Source organism: Coturnix japonica, unplaced genomic scaffold (genome assembly GCF_054131305.1).
Source record: "Coturnix japonica strain WE unplaced genomic scaffold, WE-NBRP24 Scf055, whole genome shotgun sequence".
In the NCBI taxonomy this organism is placed as follows: Eukaryota; Metazoa; Chordata; class Aves; order Galliformes; family Phasianidae; genus Coturnix; species Coturnix japonica.
The window spans coordinates 442,735-458,365 of NW_028188958.1; the positions used below are offsets into that span (position 1 = coordinate 442,735).

At 54.9% G+C, this 15,631-nt stretch overlaps 1 protein-coding gene across 14 annotated transcripts in view; it reads left to right on the forward strand.

The window, feature by feature from the left end:
- Nucleotides 1-15,631, forward strand: part of SHANK3 (SH3 and multiple ankyrin repeat domains 3) — a 284,023-nt gene that overhangs the window by 142,715 nt on the left and 125,677 nt on the right. For all 14 annotated transcript variants that reach the window (XR_014941032.1, XM_085533171.1, XM_085533169.1 and 11 more), the window contains one exon: nt 14,990-15,103. Coding sequence is in view for 13 of the 14 variants with exons in the window: in XM_085533171.1 (XP_085389297.1) it covers nt 14,990-15,103 (114 nt within the window). In the remaining variant the exon portion in view is untranslated. The remainder of the gene's footprint in view (nt 1-14,989; nt 15,104-15,631) is intronic.

Consider the following 15,631-nt stretch of genomic DNA (forward strand, 5'->3'; position numbering starts at 1 on the left):
GGAAAGGTGGAGGAATTTCTTGGAGAAATGTTGGGTCCACCCTCAAGGCAGAGGAGAACAGTCACAGAATGGCCCGGGTTGGATCACAGAGCTCCAACCCCCCACCACAGGCAGGGCCACCAACCTCCACATTGATACCAGCCCAGGCTGCCCAGGGCCCCATCCAACCTGGCACTAAACACCTCCAGGGATGGACGGGGCATCCACAGCCTCTCTGGGCAGCTGTTCCAGCACCTCCCCACTCTCACAGTGAAGAACTTCCCCCCAACATCCAACCTCAATCTGCCCTCCTTCAACTCCAAACCATTTCCCCTCATCCTGCTGTTATCCCCCCTTTCAATGAGCTGACCCCCCTCCTGTCTGTAGGCTCCTTCAGGTCCTGGCAGGCTGCACTGAGCTCACCCCGCAGCCTTCTCTTCTCCATGCTGAACAAGCCCAGCTCCCTCAGCCTGTCTTTGTAGGGAGGTGCTGCAGCCTCTGAGCATCTTTGTGGCCTCCTCTGCACCCTGTCCAACAGCTCAATGTCTTTCTTGGGTTGGGGGCCCCAGACAGGAGCAGCGTGGTGTTGCACTGCAGACTTTGCTGCTGCAGCGTGTTGTGGAAGCCAAGGGTGTGGGTGGACTGTTAAAAAGGGGAGGATGCATTTCGGGAGGTTTGCAGGACCTGTTGGGCAGTGCAGCTCGGGGAGGGCTGCTGAGCTGTTGCTGCAGACATGGAGAGGGCTGCCCGGCGTGTGCTGTTCCCTATGGCTGTTCCCTGAGCTGTGCTGGGGGAGCTGTGAGCTGCCAGAGCCCCAGAAGCACAGGGAGGATGGGCCGTGCTGCTGTGTCAGGGCTGTATCCCTTCCACTGAACGCTCTGCAGTTGGGGATTTCCTCTCTGCAGCGTTGGAGTGGAGCTGGGAGGTTCCTGATCCTTCTGCCTTTAAGGAGAGGCTCTCAGCTCAGCAGTACATCAGCACTGCCATTGCCAGGCCCTACGTAAGCGTCTGATCCAGAAATGCTCTTTGGAGTGTGGCTCACACAGCGAGGGCTTAGAAAATCCCATCAGGCTGCTGCAGCCCCGAGATGCTGAGTGGCCGCTCCGTGATGAGGCTCTTTACAGTTCAAGTGCTGCTCACACAGCAGAGCACATTGCAGCCCTGGTGGCAGGGGGGGTTTCCCTGGCAGAGCTCCTCCTGGCATGGGCTGGGGGTGATGAGCAAGCAGCGTGATGCAGCTTGGCACCGCGCTCCTCCAGCTCTGTGCTGCTGGTGCTCAGCTGTGAGCGCTCTGCAGGCAGCGTGAGCCGGCTGGGGCAGGGCTCTGTCTGCTTGTCCGTGTCCAGGAGCTGAGAATTGCTGCTGCTGCTGCTCTGGATGTGCATTGCTGCTGCTCAGGACGTACAATGCTGCTGCTTCCTTCACATCGGCATTGTCATTGATGCCCTGAGAGCCCACAACCCCAAAGCAAAGCATGCAGCTCCTGCTCCTCCCTGTTACCAGATGGCTGAGAACCATAGAATGGCCTGGGCTGAAGGGACCCCATTGCTCATCCCATCCAACCCCCTGCTGTGTGCAGGGTCACCAACCAGCAGCCCAGGCTGCCCAGAGCCACATCCAGCCTGGCCTTGAATGCCTGCAGGGATGGGGCACCCACAGCCTCCTTGGGCAACCTGTTCAGTGCGTCACCACCCTGGGGTGAAAAACTCCCTCCTAAGATCCAACCTGAACCTCCCCTGTCTCAGTTTAACACCATTCCCCTTTGTCCTATCATTGCCCACCCTCACAAACAGCCGTTCTCCCTCCTGTTTATACACTTCCTTCAGATACTGGATGCCCACACTGAGGTCTCCCCACATCCTTCTCTTCTCCAAACCAAACCATCCCAGCTCCCCCAGCCTTTCATCACAGCAGAGCTGCTCCAGCCCTTTGCCCACCTTAGTGTCCTCTTCTGGACCCACTCCAAGAGCTCCTCATCCTCCCTGTGCTGGGGGCCATAAGGGAAACTGCTGATCACAGCCTGAACCTCTGATTAAACCATCTGAAGCAAGCGAGGAGTCAGCAGTGGAAGCACACGTGCAGGTAATTGAGCTGTGCTACCAGGAGGGATGGAGCTCGACTCCACCTCTCCCAGATCCCATTTAAGGGCTGAGCACCACTAAGGCAGCTTCTCTTTCTGGGGGTTGTGTGTTTGTGGGGTTCTTGTGGCAAGCCTCAACATCTGCACACACCTTTCTTGATTGAAGGTCTTGGAGTTGGTGAGTCTTTTCCTTAGACACTCTCTGGTTATCTATTTCTAACTATACTTGTATTATTCCAACTGTACGGGGTCCCAGACCTGGAGGCAGCACTGCAGATTAGATGGCCAAGGGCGTGGGGTTGGTAATGAAACAAGAAGCAAAGTGCTTTTTGATGGGGTGGGAAGTGCAATGTGCCATAGCGGGGCTGCTGTCTGTGTATGACCCCGTGCTGTGATGCCATGGGGTTCCCCTGCAGGGACTGTTGGGCTGCAGCCTCTGAACCCAGCAGAGGTGCCAGCATTAAAGCTGGCAGCACAGCAGCTGGGGTGGGTGGGGGTGCAGGGCTGCTCCATCTACAGGAGCAGTTAATGAGTTAATTGGTGTCACCTGGGGCAGTGCAGGAGCAGCTGGGTGCTGTTCTCTCTGCTCTTTGTGCTGGAGGAGGGTGATGCTGGTTCCTGTTCTGTTGTGTTCCCTTGTCACCAACCATCTGCTCTCCTATGAGGAAAGGATGGGGGAGCTGGGCTTGTTTGGCTTGGAGAAGACAAGGCTGTGGGGAGACCTCAGTGTGGGCATCCAGTACTTGAATGGGGACTTTAAACAGGAGGTGAAGGAGGAGGCAGCTGTTGGGATTTTGCAGCGGAGCTTTTTGTGAGCCCAGCATTGAGGTTTGGCCAAGAGCTGCCCTGGAGCTTCTCCCACTCCGTCTCAGAGCCGTGAATGCTTTGGTCAGCACAGAGCTGAGCCCTGGCTCTCGTTTCCTGCTGACAGCAATTAATTCCTGGTGGCGTGTTCTCTTTGCATGGAGCTCAGTGTGGGTGTGGAAGCCCTTCAGCCTCGTGTTGGATGGGAGCAGAGGGCAGCAGGCTGGGACTGCGGGGCTGGTGCTGCTGATCCTGCTCAGGAGCTGCTGGAGATGTTCTGTGCAGCCGTGGATGTGGTGCTGTCTGCTACCTGCTCTGCTCAGCTTAGTTTAAAGCCATTGCCCGTATCCTCACCAGCACCATGTACTGTGTGGTGCTCTCAGCTGCTGAGGGTCCATATTCTCTGGGGAATTTCAGGCCATGGAGCAGGATTTACATGCTGAAGTGTGCACCCATGGGTTCCCAATGTCTTCACGTGCTATGAAGCAGGTGTTGATGAGCACAGAGCAGGAATGGACCGGGTGGAGGTGTTGCTTGCTTTAGCTGAACTGAGTGTGTCTCTTTTATGTGAAGAGCTTGGAAGCAAGTGGTTTGTGGATCTCAGCAGCTTTCTATGGGGCGTGTTCAGAATGCTGGAGGGTTTGGAGCCTGGGCTGCTCCTTTGCCTTCCCTGGATATGTGAGACCAGCCATGAGGGGCTGCTGTGCAGCTGTGTGAATCTGATTGGGGTGTGCAGCAACAGACTGGAAGGACTCCTTGAGAGCAGCCCTGCAGAGAAGGACCTGGGGGTCCTGGTGGGTGGAAAGCTGACCATGGGGCAGCAGGGTGCAACTGCAGCTTGGAAAGCCAGTGGTGTCCTGGGCTCCATCAGCAGAGGGGTGACAGCAGGGACAGGGAGGGGATCGTCCCCCTCTGCTCTGCCCATCTGCAGTGCTGTGTCTGGGTCCCCCAGTACAGGGAAGACAGGGAGCTGTTGGAGAGGGTCCGGAGGAGGCCACAAAGATGCTCAGAGGCTGCAGCACCTCCCTACAAAGACAGGCTGAGGGAGCTGGGCTTGTTCAGCATGGAGAAGAGAAGGGAAGGCTGCGGGGTGACCTCAGTGCAGCCTGCCAGGACCTGAAGGGAGCACTGCGCAGGGTGGTCTGTGTGGTGATTCATGTGGGGTTCCAGGAAGGTTCTGTGCCCTGCGATGTCCCATGGGGACCTGCTGCCCTGCCAGCAGCCGCTGCTGGGACCAGAGCTTTGAAACCCAGTGGGCTCGGAATGTGCCCTTCTGCCCTGGGAGGGTCTGTGGGAGGATCATGGTGTCAGTTTGGGCCCCTCAGGGTTGCAGTCCTGCTGCCAAGTGTGGCTGGGCTGGGGGGGGAGGAGGAGCAGCAATGTGGGCATCAGAGCTGCCTCCATCCCCTTCCATCCCGGATCATCTGGGTCGGGGCTGCTCCAGCTTTACATATCGCATTTGGAACCTGCTCATCGGGTACCGGATGCTGAAGCTCTATTCAGGCTGAAAAGTCCTCATTAACATTTTGGGAATACATTAATTCCCTTCCTTTCCTATTCCAACCTGCTGACTTTGATTGGCACTATTTTTTTTTTACAATAAATGCTTAATTAAAGGCATAATGACTGTATAATGATTGTATTAAAAGCAAGATGATTATAAAAATCAGCTTAGCAGCTGGAGGGCTGGAACGGTTGGGAGCAGAAATGCGCGTGGCAGAGCTGGGCGGCTGCTCATGGGCTGCTCACATGCAGCATCCGCTGCAGCTGCGCTCATAGACTCCCATGCACAGCCCTCGTGTTCTGTTGTGTATAGAGACTCTTTGCAGAAGTACTTTCTGCCTTAAGGAACCCTGTGCAGTGGGTGGGGAGAGGTGGCTGTGCCTGCGTGGGTCGCTGCAGGTGAGGGGCGGAGCTGCAGCATGAAGGAAGATGCAAAATGTGATGCATTCCTGCATCAGCTCTGGCTGCAGCTCTGCTGGGCTCTGAGCTGCTCTGGCTGTGTGTGAGCAGAGAGCGAAGTGTGGGCTGTACTTGCAGCAGAGCTTTGGGCTGGGGAGTGAGACATGAGACCTGAGCAGACCCAGGGGATGGAGCTCAGCCCATGGCTCCTCTCCTGGTGGGCCACGTGTTGTGCTGCAGGACTGGGCAGGGCTGTTCTGCTCCATATCTTCTGTGCAGGCTTTGCCATTGCCGTCGGGCATTCAGGTGGATCCCATCTGCTCCTGGATGCTTTTCAGGTCCGTAGGACTTGTGTTTAATTGCTTTTACCTGCTTGCACCTGAAGGTGCAGATGGTGGGGGTGGGCTCTGTGTCCTCTCTGCTGGGCCAGTTCCTGCTCTGTGCTTCCTCTTCAGGTCACATCCCGACTCATCCCACTGTGATCTCACCTCCTCCACTGCTGTATTAGAGCTCTGTGCTACCTCAGATCTCTCTTGGACCCGCTGTGCCCCATTGCTGCAGCCTGGGAGCTGTGGGATGGGTCCTGGGGTGGCTGCTCTGCAGAGGGATGCGTCCACCGTACTCATTCTGTCATTCTGTGCCTGCTGAGTCGCTGCTGAAGATGCTTGGTTCTGAGTCTGGTTCTGAGTCTGGTTCTGAGTCTGGTTCTGAGTCTGGTTCTGAGTCTGGTTCTGAGTCTGGTTCTGAGTCTGGTTCTGCTCCACTATTTTCTTTGCTGGGTTTTTGGTTCAGATCTCTGTTAGTCCCTGGGATGAATGGCTCTGATCACAGACAGCGCTGCTAACTCGGAGACTGGAGCAACCTGAGAACACACAGACTTTCCACCCACGTCTGTGGAACACTGACCTGTTTGTGTCTGAAGATGGGTCCATTCTGAGCTAACGCTGTGCTGAGTTCCTCCCCAAAGTTCTTTGTTTTATTATGTCAAGTAGCCTTTGAGCAACAAAAATCCACTTGTTCTGTGTTGCTGGATGGGCGATGCACCTGGGGGTGCTTCAGTTCATGGGAATGGCTCATCCTGGTGTAGCTGTGGGGCGTTCTGAGGTCTGTGTGGACCCAGTTGTGCACAGTGGGCTGATGGATGCAGGGGGGGGGTGGGAGCTGTTGGTGCCCCTGCCTGGCAGGGGGCTGCATTCCCATGTTGTGTGCAGGTTCTGGCTGCTCATCCCTGGGGGATGAAGGAGTGAGTGGGGCCTGATGAACACTTGCTCAGTGTAACCAGAAGCAATGCAACCATGGGATGTGTCACACACGAGGGTGGGCACAGCATCATTCCTGGTGCTCTGGGGTGCCCAGGAGTCTTTGCTCCTTTCCCAAACCTTTAACAGTGACTCCCACGTCTCCGCTGTTTTATCTGTAAAGCCAAGTGAAGTCTGCTGTGCTGAAGGGAACCTGCAATGTCTGACCCGTGCATTGTGTGCAGTCAGACTCACTGACTCTGAATTGTGTGTTCTGTGTTCTGACCCATCGGGGGCTCTGTGAGCTGCACCAGGTAACTAATGGGCTTTGAGACCCCCAGGCTCTGGGAGCTGGGAGGACAATGGTCTGGTTTGCAGCTGCTGGAGGCTGCAGCTTCTCAGCTCTGCTCCCAAACCTCTGTGCAAGGCACAACTGATGGGCTCCTTCTGGAGGACGTTGCTGGTGTTGGTTCAGCCTGGGCTCCTGGCACTTGGGTGTGCAATAATTGTGCACCTGGGAAGGTGCATCCTGCACACACGGGTGTGTTGCAGCTCACTGGGCTCAGTGAGCAGTGCCTGGGTCATTGAGCTGGGAGCTGTCGGGGCTCAGGGGGACGTGGAGCTGTGTGAGCATCATTCAGGCTGCTGACCTCCGGTTTGGGCTGCAGTGCCAGGCAAATTAACAGAGAAATCTTTCCTACTGTGGGAAAACAGTAATAGCAAGAAACGCAGAACGCGATGAGCTCTGAAACAGGCTGAAGGTCACAGCACAGCGCTGCTGGTTGTGTGAGGGAATCGGCCAAAAAATGGGTCAGTTGCTGATGGTGTTTTAGAGTTTGGGATCTGTAATTCGGAGCAGAGCTGTGCTGTTGGTGTAGCGCTGGCAGCCGTCCTGTCTCTGGGTCCCTGGTACAAGCAGTGGCTCAGGAGGGAAAATGATGGAGGAGAAGAGAGGCTGAGAGGCCGTGTCCTCTCCTGGTGGCCTCGAGCAGTGCAGGGCAGTGGGGTGATGCTGGGGAGATGAGGTCTATGGGATGTGCTGTTCTGCAGGGCGGTGTTTGCTGTTTGGGGATGACAGGGGCACCCATTTCCTCTTGGGCTCATCTCGGATTAGAAGACCATAATGGAAAGGTGTTGTTTCTGTGGTGTGTTGTGCATGGAGTCAGGTTGGGTCTCCTGCTCCGTTTCTTCTCATTTTGCAGCCTTCTGGAGTTTGCTTTTGCTTGTAATGGGTTTCCTGTGGACCGGCTGTGATGGGGTAGGGCTGAGTGTGGGCTGGAATGAGACTGTAGCAATGCAGCCGGGGTGAGCTGTGGGCTGGGGCTGGTGTGAGGGGCTTAAACACCAAGGGAAGGTGCTGCAGGTTGTGAGGCAGGGCCTGCAGGGCTCTGCTTCTGTCCTATGGGATCTGTGTCATCGTGCCTTGTGATGACACTTGTCCCCAGCAGCAGAACCCAGCTGCAGGGCTGTGCTCACATGCTGGAGTCCTTCCATCCACTTCCCCCACCACAGACTTGTTGGGGCTGTGACAGCGCGCAGTGCTCACACACATCTGATGGATTTTAATGTGCTGGAGTAGATGGCAGCTGCGGAATGTTATGAATGTGTGATCCCGTGCCATTAGCTCTGAGATGACAAATGGGGAGAGCGCCAGTGGGACCTCACGACATGAGGCTGCGGTGTGTGGGGTCAGCAGCTCCGTTACACATCCATCCTGCATCTCCAGCTGGGAACAGGGCTCGTAAATTAACAGATGTGATGCAGGAGCTGCTGTCGGTGCTGGGAGGTCCCTGGGGTGTCTGTGACCTTGGGTGGCTGCCACAGGAGGCTGTGACCCCACTGCCAATGGGGCAGAGCTCTCAGGGCACCTTCCCTGCTCTGCTCTCCATTGGCTGAAGTGGCCTTAGACAAGAGCATCGTTTCCAGCTGGGGTGGAAGGATGGAGCCCAGCCCTGCAGACAGCCACGCTCAGGGGATGGGGCTGTGAGCACTGATGGAGCTGTGGGGGTCCCTCCTCACTGCAGGGAGTGGGACCAGGCGGCCTTTACAGGGCCCTTCCAACACAAACCCCTCTGTGATTCTATGGAAGCATTTCTGACAGTTTGCCATCAACCCAGAGGTCAGCAGGCAGCCCAGCACCCATCACTCATAGAATCATAGAATCACTCAGGTTGGAAAAGACCTTAAAGATCATCAGGTCCAACCACAACCCAACCACTGTAACAACCCTCCGCTCCATCACATCCCTGCGCACCACGTCCAAAGGGCTCTCAAACACACACAGGGATGGTGACTCAGTCACTCCCTGGGCAGCCCAATGCTTCACAGCCCTTTCTGTAGGTAAGTTTTTCCTGATCTCCCGTCCCTGCAGCACAACACTATGGGCTGTGCCCTCCCTGAGCCGGACCTGCAGCCTCTGTTCCTTTATACAGGAATGTGGCCCCAGAGCAAAGGCTGGGAACTGGGCAGGCGGTGACTGTATCCGCACTGTGTACTGGGGGGTCCCCACACTGATGCAGCACAGGGGATGTCAGCAGTGAGCTGCTGGGGGGGCAGCACAGAGGGAGGTGCTGCTCACAGCTGTCCCCATCCCAACCTGCTGAATGGATGAACAGCGCTGGAGCTCTGTGTGACCCTTCAGTGGGGTGGAAACTACAACAAATCAAAGGGATGTGAATCTGGACCTGGGGGGGAATGTGGCTCCTGAGTGTGCTCTGTGTGCGCTGGTGGGATGCAGAGGGAAACCCATCATTGCTGCGTTGCAGCAATAGGGCACAGCAGCGGCTGGAGGCACTGAGACACGTCAGGAGCCTGGGACTCGGTGTGCATTGCTTATGACTTCCTTTCCTAAAGGTTTTATTCCCACTATTTCTTCTGGTTTGTTAATTTCTTCAAAGCCTATTGAGGTATTTGGCGTGTGCGTCCCAGCACGGCGCGGTGTTCCTCATTACCATGTTTATAGCAGTTCCAATTACTGGTGACCTTCAGAGCTGAAGAGCCCAGCTTGCGGCCATGATTTGTAGGCCACAGCGGAGCATCGTTCCTGTTCTCCATCAGCAGCAGCCGTATATCGAGGGTATGGCCTGCTCTGCTTGGGGCTGCTGGCTGGAGGAGAGAGGAGGCACCAGAAAGAAGGCAGGGATGGGATTTTGAAGAAGAAAATGAGGCAGGCTTCTGAGTGTTGGAGCAGACTGGTGGAGATGACATCCATGTCTCATAGGGTCACATCATGGTTTGGGTTGGAAGGGACTGTCATAGGGTCATGTCATGGTTTGGGTTGGAAGGGACCTTCATAGGGTCATGTCATGGTTTGGGTTGGAAGGGACTGTCATAGCGTCACATAATGGTTTGGGTTGAGAGGGACCTTCATAGGATAATAGAACAGTTTGGGTTGGAAAGGACCTTCGTACAATCACAGAATGGTTTGAGTTGGAAGAGACTTTCGTAGGATCACAAAATGGTTTGGGTTGGAAGGGCCCTGTAAAGGCCATCTGGTCCCACTCCCTGTGATGGGACCCCCACAGCCCCATCAGTGCTCAGAGCCCCATCCCCTGCTTGCAGGGATAGGCAGCCTGTGCGGTGCCTCACTACTTTTAGCATAAAGAGCTTTATTCTTCAAGCCTGACCCTGTGAAGTGCAGCTGAACCTGAGCTCCTGGTTCTGAGCGCTGTCCTTGTGCCCATCATGGGCTGCTGAGCCTCAGAGCTCCCCAACCCACCTGCCCCAGCCCAGAGCTTATGATGCCTCCCCACCACTCCTACATTGTGTGTTTGTATGGGAGAAAGGGTGTGAATGAGCAGAGTGAGGCTGAGATGCTGTGCTCACTGCTGAGACCCCAGTGACCTCCAGCCCCTGGAACCAGTGGGACAGTCCACAGCAAGGCAGGTGTGCCTGCAGTGGAGGGACTGGTTGGGAAATGTTAAAACAAACCCATCGTGTGAGTCTATGGGGCCTGATGAGATGCGGGAGCTCTCGGTGATCCCTGGAAGGTGATGGTGGTGGTGGTGGTGGTGGTGGGGAGGTGTCCTGAGGGCTGGAGGAAAGGAGACGCCAGCACTGTCTGCAGGTGCAGAGAAGGGGCTGTGAGGAGCTGTGAGCTGCCACCCCCAGCCCAGGAGCTGATGGAGCACGGAGCCCTGGAGCTGCAGGGAGGTGGCTGGGAGCACCAGCCTGGATCTGTGGAGGGGAAGCCCTGCTTGACCGAGTCAATAGGGCTGTGCCAGAGCTGCCTGCCCTGCAGGGTGAGGGGAGGGCAGGGGATGTTGTTCATGACTTGGGGAAGGCTTTTCATGTTGTCTCGTGTAACCTCCTTGCAGACCAACTGGTGGAATATGGAGGAGTTTAAAGTTTGCCTTCCGCTGGAATAGACTCAGTTTGCTGTTACCTTAAAATCTGTGCTCAGCTCGCCGCCAGACGAGCTGAAATCTCAGTCCTCATGAAATATCAAACCTTAAAACAGGAGCGCTGCGAGAGAAGAGCCAAGCGTAGCGGTGCAGGAACAGAAGGCTTTGAGGAGCTGAACGAGCTCCCTTCCACCAGGGACCAGTTGGGAAATTGTGAACACAAAGTGTAAGATGGGGAATTTTCCACTGGGAAGCGTTAGCGGACTTGTAAAGCACGGACAGGAGCAGTGGGGAATACAGTGTGGGATTTGGGTCTGTTCCAAATGGAGACAGCATTGCGACCTTTGGAGAGCGGAGCATCTCGGGAAGGGAACTGGAGGAGAGGCTTAAGGGAAGCTCCTCCTTGGCTGGTTGATCAGGGTGTTCTTTTAGCCTTGCTTCCATCAAGGTTAGTGCCTGGAAGAGGTGATCATGTTGCTCCCTTCTATGGGGATCTGCTTTGGCACAGTTTGTGAGCGGTCCTGGTGTCTGGATTTGGCTGTGGGGGACACAGGGACGAGTCCAGCAGTGCTGTGACATGGAGGGGTAGCTGGGTTGGAGATGGCACACTTGGCACCGTGGGCGTATGTCACCTCAATGGCCTTGGGATGCAATGCCTCACCCCAGTCACTGCAGGGAGAAGCAGCCTCAGTGACCCCTCATACAATAAATGCAAACTGCACAGACCTCCTTCTGGGTATGGGGGCTCTCCTCCAAACAGGGCTGTGATCTGCCTCCTGCAGTGTGCCCAGCCCCCTCCGAGGTGTTCAGCTGAAAGCCATACAACACATCATAGAATGAGCCAGAGCTCATAACTGGAACAGATTGATCAGCAGCTGTTATTTCATTGGCACTGCTGTGCAGAGCTGTGGGTGCTCCATCCCTGGAGGTGTCCATGGCTGTGGATGGGATCCTGGGCAGGCTGAGCTGGGGGAGCCCCCAGCCCATGGAAGGGGTGGGTGGGAGGGTCTTTGGGATCCCTTCCAACACAAGGCATCCTATGGCTCTATGAACTGCTTGCAGTGAAGGCATAGAAAAACAAGGCAGGTCCTATAAGGACCCTTCCAACCCAGCCATTCTATGGCTCTGTGACCTATTAGGACCCTTCCATCCCAACCATTCTATTGCTCTGTGACCTATAAGGACCCTTCCAACCCAACCATTCTATGCCTCTGTGACCTATAAGGACCCTTCCAACCCAACCTTTCTATGCCTCTGTGACCTATAAGGGCCCTTCCAACCCAGCCATTCTATGCCTCTGTGACCTATAAGGACCCTTCCAACCCAGCCATTCTATGCCTCTGTGACCTATAAGGACCCTTCCAACCCAGCCATTCTATGCCTCTGTGACCTATAAGGACCCTTCCAACCCAACCTTTCTATGCCTCTGTGACCTATAAGGGCCCTTCCAACCCAACTATTCTATGCCTCTGTGACCTATAAGGACCCTTCCAACCCAGCCATTCTATGCCTCTGTGACCTATTATGGCTCTTCCAACCCAGCCATTCTATGGTTCTGTGACCTATAAGGGCCCTTCGAACCCAGCCATTCTATGGCTCTGTGACCTAAAAGGACCCGTCGAACCCAACCATTCTATGCCTCTGTGACCTATAAGGACCCTTCCATCCCAGCCATTCTATGGCTCTGTGACCTATTTGGACCCTTCCAACCCAACCATTCTATGCCTCTGTGACCTTTCAGGACCCTTCCAACCCAGCCATTCTATGCCTCTGTGCCCTATAAGGACCCTTCCAACCCAGCCATTCTATGCCTCTGTGACCTATAAGGGCCCTTCCAATCCAGCCATTCTATGGCTCTGTTACGTATAAGGATCCTTACAACCCAGCCATTCTATGCCTCTGTGACCTAAAAAGACCCTTCCATCCCAACCATTCTATGCCTCTGTGACCTTTAAGGGTTCTCCCATCCCAACCATTGCTGGTTGCCTCATTGCTTCAGACCCTGCCAAATTGCTGCCTTCTGCCTGAGGTTCATCATCATCTGCTGGGAGTGTGGTGCTGGGTGGGAATGCCCAGCAGCCTCTGAGAGCTCTGTGTGTGTCTGGGATGGCTCCGAAGATGGTCTGCAACCTGCAGCCTCTGCCGCTGGGAGAAACGGCTCTTTTAACTCCCAGATTGACTTGAGGATCCTTCAGATCACAGAAAAGTTCCACATGGAGATGAGGTTTATGCTGTCAAAGCCACAAGATTAAGGTCTGATCACGGAACTGGAGAATCAGCTGTAAAGCAAAAGCATGAGATAGGCAATGCAAATCTACCATGGGCTCGGCATCAGGCTTCGCTTTACCTTGAGAATTGGGCTTGGTGGGTCCCAGGCTGGAGGTTGTCCATGGTTTGTGTCCCCTCTTGATGTGGGGTGATTACAGCTGCCCCTGGAGCTGCAGAGCGAGCCCCAGGAATCCCCCTGTGCCACTTGGGGGTCTCTGTATGTGGCTGCCTTGGTTTTAAGGACTCGCTCCTTCATGGCCGAGGGAATCGCTTGGAGATCGTTTGGGGTTTCGCTCAGCAGCCAACTTGGGATGCTGAGGTTTGATTTTTTTTTACTTTTTTGTCTGATTGAAATGAATTGCAGTTAAAATGTCACACTGCACTGTTTTCCAAACGGTGCATCAACAGCTTATTGCTTCTGGGTGATGTGCTGCAGTTCCTCTTGAGCTCAAATAGCTTCCTTTAGGCTGCGCGAGGCCGATGAGCTCACGGTGTGTTCTGGGACTGGGGAGCTGCGGTCCCCCCAGCAGCTACAGTGGGGGTGAGGGAGCCAGGAAGGTGAAAGCACAGGAGTTCCTGGGTTGGGGTGGTTTGATGGGTAAAGCCAAAACCACCAGCAGTTCATTCACCACAGCCCGTGGGCTGCGGGTCTGCAGCCACACGCAGGGCTCATCCCATGGGAAGGCGCCGTCGCTCTGAACATCTGCCCTTCCCTCCATCCTTACCCCAGCCTTTGTTGCTGAGCACGGTGCCACGGGATGCCCCTTTGGTCCATTTGGGTCACTGTTGTGGTGCTGTCCCCTCCTGGTGCTCCCCCACCCCCTGCTGCAGCGCAGCACAAAACGTCCTTGGCTCCATGCAGCACTGCTCAGCACCAGCCAAAACATCGCTGTGTTATCACTGCTGTTTTCATCACAGATCCAAAACGCTGCATCACACCAGAAAAACCACCCTCCCAGCCAAACGCCAGCAGCCACAATACCCTGAGAGCAGCAGCTGCCCCCCTCCTCCACTCCTCAGGAAGGTGTAAATAATTGTCCTTTGAGTGCACGAATTCAAGAGGTGAAGCTTCAGCCATTTGCTGGGTAAAACAGGGGTGACATGGGGTGCTCTGGGTGTGGTGTGTGAATGGTGAACATCCCAAAGGGGGAGCAGTGGTTCTCAGCTCCCTTCCTTCTCTCTGGGGTTACACGTACTTTGTGTGCTGGTGCGTTCTGGGGATGACGACCATTTTCTCTGTGGCCACGAGCAATGTCATGGTTGTGTCTGATGCGTGACCCAAGAAATGACCCAATAAACCACAGATCTTTCTTGCAGAGACAGATAACGTAAAGCCTGGGGCGGGGGTTGCAGGTGACTTAGAGACTGATGTAGGGATGGGTTGGGGTTGGATTTGTCCTTCTTTAATGCTCTTTCTCAACCTTAATCAGTCTATCATACGTACAGTTGGTGGCGGTGGGTTTTGTGCAGCCCTGCTCATGCCCAGGTGCACCACAGAAGGCTCATTGGTTTGTAGCTCCTTATCAACTGGGATCCCAGCAGCTGGAAAGCATCCTTCCCAGTCGGCAGTTGGTGAGGAGTTCCAGCTGATTGTTCCCTGATCTAATGAGGACACTGCTGGGGCGATCCTCAGTTAAAACTGTCCTGACTCTGAATTCATTTAATCTTCAGAGCACGTTTTAAGACTTGCTTTCTGTTTCTTTAAGCTCTGAGCAAGTGAAAACAAGGCTTAATGCACGGGAAGAATTTGGCTGACACTGAGGAACCCTGGTGCTCGGTGTCATTTTATGTTGTATTGTTCTTGGGCAGGGGCCTGTTAGGACCCCTCAGTTCTCACAGGGACCCGCAGTGTTACCATTACCAATCTCCTTCCTTGTCTACATCTTGTTTCTGCACGTCGCTGTGATTTCTTTGCTCTGAGGGCTGCTTGCCCCATCTTGTGATGCTAAATCAAGGTGAGAGTAGACCTACCAGTGTATCCAGGAGAATGCGTTTGCTGTGTTTTTTTGGAGGATGCCCCATGCTTGGCTTAAAGGTAGTTGTAGTGTGATCCTGGGAAGCTGCCCCCCAGTCCCACTCTGGTTCTGTCAGCAATCCCTGGTGGCGTGAGGGACGCTCAGCCCTGGTTGGCATTTACATTGTGTGGCTGCATAAAGGCGTTGTCTGCTGTTTCTCTCTATGTGCCTTGGCTGAGAGATCGCCCCGAAGGCTTCACGAGGGGCTGTTCTCCTGCAGACCACGCCTGACTCCAGATGAGCGCTACGTGCTCAGCCCTTCTGCGTTCCCGCTGCTGTGATGCTGTGCGGTGTCATTCCGCCCTCCCCGTTTTCGGGACCCTCCTCGTTCTCATCACTTCTCTGCTTTTCTCCCCACAGTGCTGAGCATTGGCGAAGGTGGCTTTTGGGAAGGAACTGTGAAAGGAAGGACCGGCTGGTTCCCAGCAGAATGTGTGGAGGAGGTGCAGATGCGACAGTACGACCCGCGGCAAGGTAAGCTGCTCTGCGGCAGCGGCGGCTCTCAGCGGATGCACAGAACGGCCCCAGAAATTCAGAGGTCTCCATTTTAAATCTCTGTCCCTCTCAGGGTTTGCCCACAATGAATACATCTGATAAATTGCATTTCTCAGGGTGTCAATGTATTTGCTGTGTGCAGTAGCGCCCAGCAGCGCACCCCTGCCCATGGAGATGTGGTGCTGTTGTGAAGAAAACACTCAGTGCTCCTTTCCATAGAGATTATTGTTGTGATGGAGCAAAACTGTGCAGCTATTGGCCCGGACCTTAAAGCCAGCAGTGTGCTGCAGGAGCCTTCACTGGGCTGGGGCCGATGGGATGAGGCTCAACCAAGTGCTCAGCACTCTCCTCCACTCCTGGAAGGAGGTTGTGGCGAGGGGAGGCCGGCCTCTTTTTTCAGGTGAAAAGGAATGAGATGTGTTGGAATGGTCACAAGTTGTGCTGTGATGTATAGCCTGGATGTGAGGATGAATTCCTTCATGGACAGAGTGGTCAGGGATTGGAATG